This window comes from Petaurus breviceps, unplaced genomic scaffold, assembly GCF_028583685.1.
Source record: "Petaurus breviceps papuanus isolate PSGF00001 unplaced genomic scaffold, PetGlider_PUasm1.0 126, whole genome shotgun sequence".
Taxonomy (NCBI): domain Eukaryota; kingdom Metazoa; phylum Chordata; class Mammalia; order Diprotodontia; family Petauridae; genus Petaurus; species Petaurus breviceps.
Window position 1 is genome coordinate 69,962,295 of NW_027185655.1, and position 16,076 is coordinate 69,978,370.

The window sequence follows — 16,076 nt, forward strand, 5'->3', positions numbered from 1 at the left end:
AAAAAGTTCCAGCCACCTACAACCCCGAAGCTCACAGCAGCAGCTTGGTGTCTTTGTAGTTTTAAATCTGGCGGGTTTCCTCCAGTTCTAGCCAACCCCGTGCTCTTGTTACCACCCTAGCCAATCAGAGCCGTGCCCGCCACTTTTCAAACCCGTGCCCGCCCCCAATTAGGGCCGAGCTCTTCATTCCTCTCCTGACCGGTTCTAACGGGTCTAGGAGTTAACGACCTGAAGGAGCAACCGAACATGCTAGGCTCCGGCGAGAGGGCTGTGCGCACTGAGCCGTCGACCAATTGGACGCTGGGGGATTCAGAGGGGCGGTGACCTACGGGATTCGAACAGTCCTCAAGGCCAATCAGAAGAGTGTGGGGGGCGGGGACCATAACGCGGATCATCAAGTTGCAGTGGCGGGGAGAACTGTGCAAAACAAGAGGCTGGGGATTGCGTTAGAGATAAACCATTTCGCTGCAGGAGCCCCTGAGTGAGGAGGAAGCACCGCGCCGGACACCCTGAGGAACCCAAGAAGCTCCTACAGCAGGCAAGAGTCAGCGCCCCCGCGGAGGGCACCGAGACCCCAAGGCTGCTGCGGTTAGAGCCAGGACTCGAGTTGCCGACTCCGCTCGGGCGGCGGGCCGCTGGGGTTATGGAGGGGAAGGCTGGAAGAGGCCACACTGGGGATGTGGTCGGCCGGAGGCCCCCGCTGGAGGGATGTAGAGTCTCTCCGCCCCCGGGGCCGAGGCCGTGAGGGGTCTACACACTGCGGCCTTGCCGTGGAACCGGCTGTAGCCGGCAGCTGGAGCCTGGCAGCCCAGGAAGGGTCGCAGGGGAGCGGGGCGGGGCGCGCTGGGTGTTTATCCCGCCGAGGGAGCTCCGCCCCCGGCCGCTGCCGAGAGGGGCGGGAGTTGGAAGGGGGTCCGAGGTCGGTGAGGCCCGGGCCTGGCCCTGCCGGGGAGGGAGGCGGGGCTGGGGAGGGGCCCCTTAGAGGCCGGGCTTGCTGTGGGGGGAGCGGAGGAGGATTTCGGCGGGAAGCGGGCTCGGGGCTGGGCGGGCTCTGCGGATCCAGGCCTGAGCCGCGCATCCTGATCTCGCGCCGCTTTTCCTGCTCGCCCGAAGGTAGAGAAGCGGGTCAGGATGGGAAAAGGAGACCCCAACAAGCCGAGGGGCAAAATGTCCTCCTACGCCTTCTTCGTGCAGACGTGCCGGGAGGAGCACAAGAAGAAGCACCCGGACTCCCCGGTAAACTTCGCCGAGTTCTCCAAAAAGTGCTCGGAGAGATGGAAGGTGAGGCGGGGCGGGGGCGGCGGCGGCAGGTGTGGGCCCGAAAGCGAGATCTTCTTACCCCTTCAGGCTGTGTTAAAAATGTATATAAATCCCGTTCAAGTGATTGTCAGTTTAAGTGAATGGTGAAGCTCGTATTAAAAAGGAAGAGTTTAAAATTTGCTTGGCATTTAAGCGTATTTGTAATGTTGATTGTCTTTAGACCATGTCTGCGAAAGAAAAGTCCAAGTTTGAAGACCTTGCAAAAGGAGATAAAGCTCGGTATGATCGGGAGATGAAAAACTATGTTCCTCCCAAAGGTGATAAGAAGGGAAAGAAAAAGGATCCTAATGCTCCCAAAAGACCACCGTAAGTAGTTTGACTCCCTTGAGTTTTCATCAGTGCACAGTAAATCGAATTCTCTCAATGCAGGTTCTTATTTTTTTGTTTGTCCTCCAGGACCTATTTCTTGTACCTAGATAATGATGCAAACTTCTTAAAATTAAGTTGTACTTCATTTTTTCAGATCTGCATTCTTCCTCTTCTGTGCTGAACATCGTCCAAAGATCAAAAGTGAACACCCAGGCCTTTCTATTGGAGATACTGCTAAGAAATTGGGGGAACTGTGGTCTGAACAGTCAGCCAAAGACAAACTACCTTATGAACAGAAAGTTGCTAAACTAAAGGAGAAATATGAAAAGGTAAAATAAGCATCTTTTTTCTTTATCTTTACTCCTCCTAAACTAGAGGTAAAAGCTGGTAAACATATTTATGAAGTTTTTTATGAATCTAAAAATGCTTTTTATGTGTTATTTCAGAAACAGGTATACTCTTTGTATTTGTTAGCTACACTTTCCATTAGAATTATTGGTTAATAGCCACGTGAAGCTTGGCTCTTTAGTTACATGGTTAAGTAATACTTCTAGATGCTGAAATCAGAATATACTTATTTTTCAGGATATTGCAGCATATCGTGCCAAGGGCAAGGGAGATGTAGGAAAGAAGGGCCCTGGCAGGCCAACAGGATCTAAGAAGAAGAATGAACCAGATGAAGAGGATGAAGAGGAAGATGAGGAGGATGAGGATGAGGAGGACGAGGATGAAGAGTAAATGAATATCCTGCTGTAAAGATTTTTTGTGTGTGTTGACAGTCATTGTTTTGCTAAGAATGTGAACTCAAGTGCAGCTCATTGTTAGCTTCAGTATAAAAACTGTACAGACTTGTGTATAGGTAAACGTGATTGATTCTTTGTAGGGAGAACCTCTATTTTTTAATGTAAGTAGGAGCTTTTGAGGGGCCACTCCAGATAGATTTTAAAGCTTCTGATGTTGAATGTTTCTGCATATTTAATGGTTTCTTTTGAATTTCTTGACAGTGTATTGTTGTAGCACAGTAAAGCCCTAGGAAGTAGTATCATAGCAAATCTTAAGTTTTATAGAACGTTGCATTTTGTTTTTTTAAGATAAAATATTTTGTAATAAAATGATGTACATTACTACTGTTTATTGTCCTAATTTCACTACCTTTAATTTGACTGATAGGTCATTTGAAAAATAGCACAAAATGTGTGACCTTGGGCAAGTCACTTACCTCTCTAAGCCTCCAGCTCCCTTATCTATAAAATGAAGGGGTCAGAAAAAATGATTACGATCCCTTCAAGTCCTGTGTTTTTAAAGGGCCCGTAATTTCTTGAGCTAGTAAAGTGTTTTTGTTTTTAAAAGCTAAAAGAATCTTTTCTCAGCATCTATAAACTTGAACACAGTTCACCTACAGCTATATTTTTTTTTGTAATTTCCAGCTGAGCTTTTCTTGAAACTCTTTACAGAGGCAGAAATCATTTAAAACTATATATATATTTTACCACACACATGTATTTCTATATAGTGGCCAAACCATAACATATTTGGAAAAACAAGTGTTAGAATTTCATTAGAATTTGAAATTGTGGGTCAAATTCTAGTGCTGGGGAAGTACTAATTTTATTAGTTTAAGGAAGCAGTTGTCATGAGTTTAGTCTGGCAGCCTAGTGTGTTTAAATGAGAGCTGCTAAGTGGTTATAAAGTTTCAGAGATATTTTTGTAGAGGGTGCAATTGAACACAAACCAAAATTTTTAGTTTATATGGAACACCATTTCCTAAATAGACGTTATTAACATTCACATTCCTCACTTTTTTCAGCTTTGGTTATGTGTAGTTTGTAACATTTTGCTACTATATTAGTTGGATATAAATTTAGGCTTGGTATCTAAATGGAAACAATTTACCCTTATTTTTTTTCCTATAAATTTCTTAATTTGAATTTCAAGTATTTCAGTCAAATAGACAAGGACTTTAGTTGATACACTTCAGCTGTATTAGATGAGTAGAGGAATTCCCTCATCCCCAACCCAGTTCTTCAGGTTGAAACAGTTCTAAGATCAATGTTTTTGAGTGGTAACTCAAATTTAGATTTATTTGTAAATGGTATAAAATTGCCTCTTAGAAGCACTTTGGGTGATATTTTCACATTTCCTTACCCTTTATTTTTTCCAGAAATATGTTAACGGTTGAGATTTTCAGAAACTGAAGTATTTTGGTGGCAGGTTATTTTTGTAGTTTTTCTGTTTTGGTTTTTCCAAGATGATTACAGGTTAGAAACCTATATTTAACAGTGAGCTGATAATCGGATTTTTTTGAAAGCTCATTTTGTTTTGTAGTTTAGTGTCATTTACACCAAGTATAGAGTGTAAAAGTACGTATCATAAAAAATACAAATTAAGCACTGTTCTTATTCCCCAGAGGAGTAATGTTTCTTATTAAAAATATTCTGCACAAAGTAGCTGTTTTTGTATATTGTAGAAACCTAACCCAAACAGGCTCCCAGTTATGCCAGGACTTGAGATATTGCTGACTTGGTCCAGTTTTTTATATTTGCTAGTACCTGACTAAATTTCCTGTTAGAAACTGTTTAAGGAACTTTGACATGTTACAAGGGTTGGAAATTTCATAATGGTATATTGACTTGCCTCACCTTGGCTACTGAATAGTATCTAATTTTCATAGCATCTTAACTTTAAAAAGCTCTTGGGATAGATAAATGAGTGGTATTCATTGCTTACATTAAGATTTCTACAAACTTTTCTTAGTTTAAATCCATGTTTTTGTTTTTGATTTACTGTCATTCTCTTTGGTTTGAAAACCAACGCACACTGATCTGGATTTTCACTGGAAATATCCACTTGTGTAAGAGAAAATTGTGCATATAAATGGAAGTTTATACAAATACCAGCAAAATCAGCAAAAATGGTGTTTCTTTAGTAGCCTAAGAAATTCTCATTACATTCTGCCACTTTAAGGTTATTTTTCCTCTGGCATAGAAGTCAATAATGATTCCTTCCTAAGTTTTATTTCAGATTTGTAAGTTTAATAAAATTCATTTAAAATTAATAAATCTATGCATAAGCTATAACTCCTAAAAGACCAGAAGAAGCCTGATTACTAATCTTGAGCTGACCCTGAAGGAGATAAAGCTTCTAGCTATTTTGATAATCATATTGGACCCATGTTTATAACCTTCCTTGAACATATTTTTTTTCCCCTTTTTGGAGGGCAGTTGGGGTTAAATGACTTGCCCAAAGTCACACAGTAGGTGTGTCAAGTGTCTGAGGCTGCATTTGAACTCAGGTCCTCCTGACTCCAGGGCTGGTGCTTTATTCACTGCGCCACCTAGCTGCCCTTCCTTGAGCATATTTCTTAATCTTGAACCTCAGTTGGCTCATCTGTCAAATGTATATGACACCTTTCTTGCCTAAGTAGACTAGACCAGATATACTCTTGAAGTCCTTTTTAATTTTTAATGTATTTTTTTTTTTTTGCTTTTTGGAGGGCAATTGGACTTGCCCAAAGTCACATAGCTAGTTTTTGTGTTAAGTGTGAGGTTGGATTTGAACTCAGGTGGTCCTGATTCCAGGGCCCGTGCTCTATTCACTGCGCCACCTAGATGCCCCTCTAATTTTTAAAATTTTACTTTATTTTTGAAATAATAATGTGATTTATTACTTAGCTATTTATAATACTACTACACAAATAAAATTCTCTAACAATGATCTAATAGAGGCACCGTTAGGTATAAGACTGACCTTGGAGTCAGGAAAATGGGTTCAAGTCTTATTTCTGACATATTCTGACTATATTATGGTGGGTGAGTAACCTCTCAGTGCTTTTTCAGCAGTTCACTAAGATTGTACAGTCAGTTCCTTAGACCAATAAAATGATAGGTTTGGATATGGATGCATACATATATACATACACATGTGTGCACACACATCCCTCCCCAAGCTATTATAAGTGTACTTAAAAATTACAAGAGTTTGAAATCAAAGGCATGAATTTTCATTTGCCCAAGAGCTTTGCAATATTGAGTGAGACAAGAGGATCTACTGAGTTTTTGTTTTGTTTTTGTTTTTTCCCACTATATCTAAGTCCTAAAATGGCAGTAGTAATGGTCAGGATGGTATTTACCCTTTTATTTTAGCCAGATATTCTTTTGCTTTCTCTGAATGGAAGTCTGGGCTTTGGCTTAAGGGAACATAATGCTCTTTAGATCAGAAGCTTTTAAACCCCTTCATCAACTAGAATCCTTCCTACCTTTGCATCTTACACTTTACTCCCTTTCATGTACTCTTAAGATCCATTGACACTGGTCTCCGCTGTTGCTCAGACTACCCCAATGTCTGAAATGCTCTCCTGATCTCCACCGCCTGGCTTCCCTGCTCCCTTCAAGGCTTAGCTAAAGTCCCTCTTTTATACCTTGGGAAAGAAATTTTTCTCAATCCTCTTGAATTCTAGGTTCTTTTCTCTGAGAATGATTTTTTTTTAAAATTATTTTTAGTTTTCAATTCCACAAGATTTTGAGTTCCAAAATTTTCTCCCCATCTCTCCTCTCCCCACTCCTGACAGCATACATTCTGATTACCCCTTTCCCCAATCTACCTGCTCTACTATCACTCCTCTCCCCTTCTCTTAACCCCTTGCCTTTCTGTTTTCTTGAGGTCCTTTAAAAAAAAACCCTGGCATAATTTCCATTTCCAAGTTTAATGACTTACTAGCTCTATAAAAAACATTACTCATTGAGTCAACTCATCCCAAATTTAAAATTAAGAAGTCTGACTTTATTTGTAATGTTGCATGTAATTCTATCATCTATTAAACCTTTTAAAAATTCACCTTAAGTTTTTAAAACCAAATTTCTAATCTAATTGGAGTTTAGCTTTAGTTAGAATTCCATGTACAAAGCTAGTGTTCTCCAAATTAAAACCCAGTAAAATATATGAGGCAGCTATAATCTTAAGTGATAATTGGTCCCTCAATCACCTTGTTTGGTATTAAAGAATTTTCATTAATTTTCTTCATATCACTTCGAGCCAGAAGGAAGCTACTTGTATGTGCCACAAGTGAGTACCATTGTTCACCTAGTTAGTAAATAATTATAGTTCTGGTGGGTAAAACCACAAAGGTAATACTGCCCATTTATAAGCTTGTTAGTTGTGTGATCCCTGTTTCTGCTTGGACTCACTGTTACCTTCATTTTACAACTGAAATGGCCAGACTGTCCAAGGTCACAGCTAGTTTCTAAGGCAGGATTTGAATTCAGTTATTTCTAACTAGAACCAGTGCTTTATCCACTGTGCCACCTAGCTACATTACTTCCATTCCCATCATGCCCTCAGTATTTCAGTGATTTCTGAACCCCCAGCTACCATTAAACATAACTTGTTTCCCATCCCTTATTGTCTTTTATCTCCGGTTCCCACAATGTCTCACTTGAGCTACCACCCCTTTCACTGTGTTCTGGAATAACAAACTTGTTTTCATCTTAAACTTTTTCCTTTTTGTTCCTGTTATCTTATTGAGATCTGATTTCCTCCTGATGACTTAATATCTATGACTGCCCTTTCCAGCATTGGTTGCACTTGTACTCCTTGCTGAACTCTGTTATGATGGGGAGGCTGGAAAATTACTTGCTCCCCACTGCTACTTTCAGATTCTGCCACACCAACTTCTCCTTTGAAGTTCGTTCAATTCATATTTATCACTCAGTTAAGATTCTAGTAGCTGTAATCTACTAACTTCTAGGATACTTAACTTCCGTTCTCAAGGAATTCAGTACTTGGCTCAGTCTTTCCTCCTCAATCCCTGCCCTCATGCTAAGAGCACTTAAACATTGATACTCAAACATGTTAAACTCCCAACTCCTCAATTTATTAATTTCCCTTGACTCATCTCCCTCCACCCTGCTTCAATTAAACAAGTCATGCCCTTTAATCTTGCCATGGACCCACAAATGTTCCACTTCCATATTCAAGAACTCTGAAATTCTTTTACCTGATTGTAATTTCTGGTCATTTCCCTCCATTTTACAATCTCCAACTCAACTATTCTTCATTCTTACTGTGATCCCCATCCCTCAATTCTTTCTGATGCCATCATGTTGTGCTGGTTGCACTTATCCCTCCTCCATCTTATCCCTTTGATAAGTCAATTCAACTAAGTATCATCGTCTTGAATCCCCTTCCTTACCCTTGCTATCAGTCCTGTCCTGCCAAGTCCCTGCCTTTGATGACTTCCACCATTGTGCCACCTTTCTCTTGTTACTGAACAAAGACGAAGGAAATCATGAAACCATACTAAATGTTGTTACACACTCTTAACTGGGCTCTCACTGGCAAGGTAATCTTTTCATTTCTCTATGCAACTACATTTTTTCATCTTCAAATGTCCCATAGTTCTCGTCTGTAGAGAGCTTTGCCTCAGTCCACTAAAAAAGGTCATTGATAAGAGCTCCTCCCCTCATATTATGTTGTTCATATGCTTTCTCTTACTCTTCCACCCCTTTCTCACAGGTGACCCTTCTTGCTAAATGCAAATTCTAGCACAAATGATCCCACGCTATCTCGTCTTCTCCAGCAGATGCCCCTTCCATCATTCACACTCTCACTAGTCTACTGGCTGTTCTTCTCCAAAATGACCATCTGTTCTACATCCTCAAAAAACTCACCGATTCACCTATTCCAATGTTTTTTTCTCAGTTCTCATCCTTGATTCCTTTGCTACCTGATCACCCTCTTTTTTGTGGATATTCTTTCTCCTCTAGGTTTTTGTGAGACTTCTTTCCTGTCCTTAGGCTCCTTTTGCTGGGTCTTCCAAGTTGTGTCTGTTAATTGTGGGTATTCCTCAAGATTCTGTCTTGGGCACTTTTCTCTGCATTATTTTGCCAGATGATCTCATCAGCTCTAATGGATTCAATTGCTATCTCTATGCAGAAGATTTTCAGATCCATTTATCCAGCCCATACCTTTTTCCTGACTTCCCTTCTCAAATCTTCAGCTTCCTATTACTGGATATCTGGAACTGTGTCCCCTGTCTGACTTTTATAAAAGTCCCCCATAAGTTGGCCCCTTCCCACCTTTCTAGTCATCTTACCAGTTATTATTCCTTTGCCTCCATGTTTTTTGTGATCTAATTTGGTTGTTGACATGTTTTCTCCCCAGTTAGATTGTGAGTTAAGTATATTGGGTGGGGGTGGAGGGACTGTTTTTGCTTTTTGATTCCCCACTGCTTAAAACTGTATCAGCTTGATTCTGTTTGATTTCTTTGTAATCTTCATAAAGTTTTTGGCTGGATTGTCAGTGTGATTAAACACTAAAATAAGCTATGAAGAGAAGTTGTGAAATCAACCCCTGGAAAAATTTTTCCCCTAGTAGCCATTTATTTGTCTTATTTTGAACCATAGGCAAACCTGAGGTCCCCTTCTAGGCCAGTGATTTTCTATGTCCAAAGATCTGAGATTTCATCAGTGTGGACATTTCCTTCAACTAAACAACTCCAAACTATAGTAAAATAATGTGAGTATTTCAAGCATGTGAAGTGCTATTCTGCTGTCTGAAACAAAATTATTATAAATGTACTACATTTGAAACTACTATATTCCTAAAAGGAAATTTCATATGCCTTGATTATGTTCTAGACAGTAAAATAAAGTATTTCCATTTTGAAAAAATATTAAGTTTTTACATTTAGAAAAACTGCAACTTAAAAATACCACAAATTAAAATACAATATTTTTATTTTCTCACCTAAAAAACGAGCAACCCAGAATTAAGATGTACATAAGCTTCCCAAATTTACCCCTAATAAAACTTTGAATATTTATACAATTTCTACAGAAACATACAGTGTATCAAAATCTGCATAAATCAAATTTATAAAATGTGTAGAAATGCATAGTGATATTATCAACTTACAAAGCAAGGATATGGGAATTATTTCCAAAGCAGTTTAAAGTAGAAAAGTTATTACTGCAACAGTTTCTGATGGTTTTGTTTTGTAAAGTTGGCAGTTGCAGGATACAGAATCATATTCACAGAGTGTCAGCTTTTAACGAACTGAACAAAATACCCATTTAGAATACACTTGCACAGTCTGTGCCACCTTTCTTATGCCTATGCATAGTTAGCACAATTATAATCTACTTAACATGGAAAATGGAATCATTTTTCGTATAACAAGCAATGAAATTACCCACATTCCTTAGTTTATCCCAGCAAGCTTCCCTTAGATTGAGTTTAGAATTTGTATAAAACATCCTTACAAGGGAATGAAAGTTGAAATGCTTTAAGATCCCCAATCAGTAGCAAAATACAATGACAGAATACAGCTTTATAAATAAGTATGCTGTTTGAGCTGTTTAACATTAGATGATTTTCAAAAATAGGCAATAACCTCAAAATTAGCTAATTGTAAAAATCAACATGTAAATAATGTTCTTAAAGCTCTGAAGATTGTTTCCTTTGTCAGAGTGGATTCTAAAGACTTTTCACTAAGTATTAGCATGCTCAGAGTGAAAGTCCAATTTGCCTTTTACTATGAATCTTATTTGTTCTTTGTACTTTTGGATAATGGAATTTTTAGAAACATAAATCAGACCAATTTTAGTATTAGGTCTTCTCAGTATGAGGGGGTGAGAGGAAGGGAGGAAGGAAGAAAAACATCTAAAATAAAAGTACCCTTTATTGTTATGGGGAAAATAATCAAGCAAAAATAATGAGCCTAAAGAAGTTTAGAATTTGAAAAAAGATAGTAATAAAAGAAACCTAATGCCCAAGTATAGTACAATGTTTGTGGAATTTGTTTAACATGGCTGATATTTTTAATGATTATCATCTTGAATATTTCTTTATATTAAAGAAAAGTTCATTTTATTCAAGTGAATTTCATCTAGAACAAAGATGTAAATAGTTAGATCATTCTTTGCTTCATAAGTTGTACAGTTTTTATTTTATGATATATAGCAATTATGTAAGGCTTGATCTAACAAGTGCTTGGAAATTTCTAGCTGTAATTCTGAAGGAGCTTTTGAAGAATTTAACTTCATCTTTTTTTTGGGGGGGGGATTCAAATCTGAGAAATGTTTACAGTTTTTTAAACATACCTGGAACTCCAGGCATACCAAACCCCAAATGTCATTCAAGAAACATTTTCCATTTAATAGTCTTTTTTTTTTGTGTGTATTTTAGGGCTTGGTGGTGACACACAGGTTCTAGCAATGCCAGCAGATAAGAGATTTAATTCCACAAAATCTTGACACACCACAAAGTACCCTTGGGGTGGTCTGTGCCTTCCATTAACATATGCTATATAACATTCAAAAGTTGGTTGCAAATGGTAGCACGTAAGCTTCTGGGTGGGAAAATTATCCTTAAATAGTTGACAATTCCAACATAACCATACTATAAATTTCCTCAGATGCTCTTGAAAAATATACTGAGAAATGAAAGAGGCACTAAATGTGTTGAAATTCACCTTTCAAAAAAGCAGCATGATTGTGGAGGAAGGCCACCCTGGCTAATAACCTGTGGCAGTGCTTGAAAAAGATGTAAAATTAAATAAAGATACAACAGGTTGATAATCACCAAGTGATATATTAAAGTCTGGTTACTCCAACCCTTTTTCAAGTGTGTGTTTAAAAGCAACAACAACAAACAACAACAAAAAACTGCCTTCAGACCCCTGAGTGTAATCCCAAAGAAGGTAACAAACAATGCCTCCAGCTCTGTTCCCATTCTGCAGAGCTGAGAGGAGCACAAATTACCAACATCGTCTTAAAACAAACAAACACAAAGATGTAAACATCTACAAAGTTTTAAGGTAAAAGCAGTTTTGTAAACAGTAACTGCAGATGATAATGCTATCATACTATCACAGTTCGTCTATGTCCTTCAAACGTCAGGAGGTTCCAGGTTTGGAGCTGTACAAAGTGAGGAGCTGCAGCAGGTTTCAGGCTATTTTCAGTCCTGTACAAATTAATGTGTCAGTAGGTAGGTTATTTGTTTTATTCTGTTCTAAACATTAAGGATGTTGTTCATTTCCCATTTTTGCGTGGATTTATTAGAGTCACAATCGGAAAGAAATACTTGATGCAGAACTGGTGAGCGATCTAAGCACTTTCCTGAAGGAATGTGGGTAAATCTGTGTAGATTCTAGGGGGAAAAAAAGAAGCAATAAATAAATTTACATTTGGATTTTTTTGGTGAGTCAACAATTTTTAATGGCCAGGTGTGGTGACATAGTCTTGAAATACCTGCTATCAAAAGAGGCTGAGGATGTATGTATGTGTGTTGTGTTTGTGTGTGTGTGTGTGTGTGTATCTCTAGATTCTAGGTCTTTCCTAGTCTCTCCAGCCACTAGTACCTTGCTGTTTGAGATTAACTTCCCTCTATACTATATATGCATATATGTATATGTATAAACATATCATGTATATCTTAGATATAGCCACATATAGAGATTATATACACATTTCTCTAGATCTAGCGATATGTAGCATATAAATATACATGCATACATACATACATATATTTACAGAGAGTAGACGGAAGGTAGTCTCAAAGGCCAAGGCACTAGTAGCTAAGGGCATTGGGAAACACTTGTAGAATGTGAGATTTGACCTGAATCTTGAAGGACTCAAGAAAAAATGAGAGGTTCCAATCTTAAAGAAGGGCAATGTCAACTAATGTTCAAACTACTGAATGATTGTGCTCATTTCACACGTTAGTAAAGTTATGCTTAAGATTCTGCAAGATAGGATTCAGCAAGATAACTAACACTAGAAGTTCAAAAAAGACAAGGTACTATATACCTTCGTGCAAATAGGTATTTAGGCTAAGGAAGACAGTTTGGGAAAAAGAAAGAATCACAAGTTGGGAAGTTAATATATCCTTTTATCTCTAGCAATGATACCTTAGTGTTCTTTTCTGGTTATGGTTCCCTGGCCCAGACCAAAGCATCAATAGTTGCTAGAAAAAAAAGAATATAACTCAAAAACTTGAGAGAGAGAGAGAGAGAGAGAGTGTGTGTGTGTGTGTAGGTGACAGATTTAAAGGATTAGATTTGGTATACAGAGTGCCTAAAGAACAACAGACAGAGGTTTGCAATACTGTACAGGAGGCAGCAACAAAAAGCATTCCAGAGGAATAGAGGAGCAGAAAAGTAAAATGACTGATCTGGTGAGGCTTTAAAATAACTGAGGAAAAAAGGAAATCAAAAGGGAAAGGAGAAGGGGAAAGATACACAGCTAAATTTAGAATTCCAGAGAATAACAAGGAGAGATAAGGTTTTCTTAAATAAGCAATGCAGAGAAATAGAAGAAAATAACAGGATGGGAAAGAAGACGATATCTCTTCAAGAAAATTAGAGACATCAAGAGAATGTATCATACAAAAAATGGGCATGATAAAAGACAAAAAGTGGTAGGGACTTAACAGAAGCAGAAAGGATTAAGAAGAGGTGGCAAGAATATATAGAAGAACTATACCAGAAAGATCTGAACATTACCAATAACCATGGTGTGGTTACTGATCTAGAGCCAAACATCCTAGAGAACTAAGTCAAGTGGGCCTTAGGAAGCATTGCAAACAACAAGACTAGTGGAGGGGATGTAATTCCAGCTGAGCTATTTAAAAACCCAAAAGACGATGCTGTTAAAGTCCTGCACTTTATGCCAGCAAACTGAAAACAAAACAGTGGCCATGGGACTGGAAAAGATCAATTTACAGCCCAGTCTTAAAGAGGGGCAATTCCAAGGAATGTTCAAATTACTGAACAATTGGGTTCATTTCATACACCAGCAAGGTTATGTTTAAGATTCTGCAAGCTAGAGTTCAGTAATATGGGAACTGAGAATTAACTAAAGAGTGGGCTGGTCAAAGAGGCAGAGGAAACAGAGACTGTATTGCCAACATTTGCTCAATTCTGGAGAAAGCAAGGGAGTTCCAGAAAAAAAAAATCTATTTCTGCTTCATTGACTATACTAAAACTTTTGACTGTATGGATCACAACAAACTGTGGCAAGCCCTCAAACAACAACTGACTCGTTTAAGATTGGGAAAGGAATACGACAAGGCTATATATTGTCACCTTATTTAACTTATATGCAGAGTATATCATGTGAAATTCCAGACTGGATGAATCGAAAGTAAGAATCAAGGATGCTAGGAGAAATATTGATAGTCTCAGATATGCAGATGATACCACTCTGATGGCAGAAAGTAAAGAGAAATTAAGAAGCCTCTTGAATAGGAGAATGTAAAAGCTGGTTTGAAGCTTAACACTAAAAAAAAAAAAACCAAGATCTTAGCAACTGGTTTCATCACTTCCTGTCAAAAAGATGTAGAAGAAATGGAAGCAGTGTCAGATTTTACATTCTTGGTCTCAAAAATCACTGCAGACAGTGGCTGCAGTTATGAAATTAAAAGATGCTGCTGTGGAAGGAAAGCTATGCAAAATCTAGACAGCATACTAAAAAGAAGAGATATTACCTTGCTGACAAAGGTCCATATAGTCAAAGTTATGGTTTTTCTAGTAGCAATGTATGGCTATAAGGAAAAGTTAGATGCTGCAGAATTGATGCTTTTGGACTGTGGTGATAGAGAAGCCTTTTGAAAGAGTCTTTTGTACAGCAATGAGATCAAATCAGTCAATACTTAAAATTAAATCGGGCTATTCACTGGAAGGTCAACTACTGAAGCTTAAATACTCTGGCCACATAATAAGAAGATGGGTTTCATTGGAAAGGACCCTGATGCTGGGAAAGATTGAAAGCAAAAGGAAAAGGGGATGGCAGAGGATAAGGTGGATAGATGGTGTCATGGAAACAGTGAACATGGACTTGGCCAGATTTTGAGAGATAATGGAGGATAGAAGGACCTGGTGTACTATGGTTGTAATGGGAATGTGAATTTTGAAGATCTTCCCTGCCTCTAGGCTAAAGTGCTCCTGAAGCCTGGGGTGGGAGGCATGTTTTTCAGTAGATACTTCTTGATTGGCCAGTGAGTCAACAAGGTTGTTACATTCTCTGAGCCAGAAGGCTATATAAGCCCTGATGTGTAGCTTTGTTTTGGGGCTCACTTTGAGAAGTATTCTGTGATTTGATGAAACTCTGGGCTAGCCGTTGTCCAGAGCCCCCCGGCTTTGAAACCCAGATGTTGTTTGGTATGGATGTAATGGTTAGACAGTTTGGAAAACTGTCTACTTGATCTGTTTCTCTGTCTTGATAATTCTGTCTGTATACTTTGAAGTTCGGGGTGCTGACCTCTTTCCCCCGAACGAGGTAAACGATATATGTTTGACTGATTAAAGTAAGCTTGTTAACCCATTTTGAGTTGCTTTCCTTTATCAAAGCAGATCCAAGAACCTGTGTTGGCAGACACCCTGGGGACGATGGGGTGCTTGCTGCTACAATGGTCCATGGGGTCATGAAGAGTCAGACATGACTAAATGAACAACAAATGATGACATTAATTCTAATATTTCCTGTTCTTTTTTTTTTTTGTTAGATGTCTACCCAGATATTCAAAAAGGGTTTTTAAAAAACATTTTAAAAATTCCCTTTTGTCAATCTTGGAATATTTCCTTCTATAGTTTTCAATTTACTTCTGTCTAATGTGATGAATGGAGTTTAGCTATTTGGCTGATGAACAATTAAGCTTTTTAGGAGTGGGGGAAAAACACACTTACATACCTATATAGATTTCATGGACTTTCTTTCTTTCTTACTGAATTACTGTCTTTCTTATATGCCTACCCTTTCTTGTTATTCTACACTTTTCTCTGAAACAAATGCTTCTTTCTTTCCTGTCTGTCCTGAGCTATCATTTCCATGTTTTGCCAAATATATCACAAATTTTCACAAAGTTCGGAAAACATGTACTCATCACTGCTGTGATAATGGTCATTTCTGAAAGATGTTAACTTTAAGATCACATCAGTGAGGCTTTAAAGGCAAATGAATGCTTGTACAGCAGATCTGGCATTGAAATATCTAGTATATACCAGATGAATTAATGAAGCCTTAAAGTTTCTAATTACTTGGAAGCTTTCCCATCTGGTTGTTTCACATAAACTGCTTTATATTAACTATGTCTAGACTCTAAGAGTTATACATAAATATTCTACAGTGTTGGGCATATGACAATTAGCCTTTGGCTTTTGACTTCCAATATTAAAAATCTAAAAAAGTAATATCATCACCTATAACAGAAACAATTGCCCAACAAAGAGTGGGATACCCATACCCAACCTTAGTGTAAGAAGCAAGCTAACTGGTTGCTTTTCATCTACTGAAATAGGAAGATAAGTAGGAAGCCAAAGGTAAAACAGGCAAAGCTCAGTGCCAAATTCCTAACTGCTATCTCCACCTGCTGGAAGATAGGAAGCATAAGCCGAGTGTGTATGTGTGTGCAAGTACTATGGCACAGGAAAAAAACACATTTTCTGATAATTA

At 38.4% G+C, this 16,076-nt stretch overlaps 2 protein-coding genes across 5 annotated transcripts in view; one reads left to right on the forward strand and one right to left on the reverse strand.

Annotated features, from left to right (window-relative positions):
* The first annotated feature begins 380 nt into the window (after window positions 1-380).
* HMGB2 (high mobility group box 2) lies at window positions 381-2,753 on the forward strand. 3 transcript variants are annotated; one of them, XM_069096894.1, is made up of 5 exons: window positions 381-538; window positions 1,114-1,281; window positions 1,481-1,626; window positions 1,784-1,958; window positions 2,215-2,753. In XM_069096894.1, the coding sequence occupies exons 2-5, from the start codon at window positions 1,132-1,134 to the stop codon at window positions 2,365-2,367; spliced, it is 624 nt and encodes a 207-aa protein (XP_068952995.1). In that variant the 5' UTR covers window positions 381-538; window positions 1,114-1,131; the 3' UTR covers window positions 2,368-2,753. The 3 variants fall into 3 exon arrangements, with proteins under 3 accessions (XP_068952995.1, XP_068952998.1, XP_068953004.1); XM_069096897.1 differs by having other exon boundaries at window positions 382-537; window positions 1,110-1,281; XM_069096903.1 differs by having other exon boundaries at window positions 383-588.
* A 6,591-nt stretch (window positions 2,754-9,344) lies between these two features.
* GALNT7 (polypeptide N-acetylgalactosaminyltransferase 7) overlaps window positions 9,345-16,076 on the reverse strand; it is a 204,966-nt gene continuing 198,234 nt past the window's right edge. For both annotated transcript variants that reach the window (XM_069096884.1, XM_069096879.1), the window contains exon 12: window positions 9,345-11,775. In XM_069096884.1, the coding sequence (XP_068952985.1) occupies window positions 11,638-11,775 (138 nt within the window). In that variant the 3' untranslated portion in view covers window positions 9,345-11,637. The remainder of the gene's footprint in view (window positions 11,776-16,076) is intronic.

Coding starts and splice junctions, on each gene's coding strand:
- HMGB2 (XM_069096894.1), top strand. CDS start 1,132: ATGGGAAAAGGAGACCCCAACAAGCCGAGGGGCAAAATGTCCTCCTAC. Junction 1,282..1,480: donor AGTGCTCGGAGAGATGGAAG/GTGAGGCGGGGC, acceptor GATTGTCTTTAG/ACCATGTCTGCGAAAGAAAA. Junction 1,627..1,783: donor AATGCTCCCAAAAGACCACC/GTAAGTAGTTTG, acceptor TCATTTTTTCAG/ATCTGCATTCTTCCTCTTCT.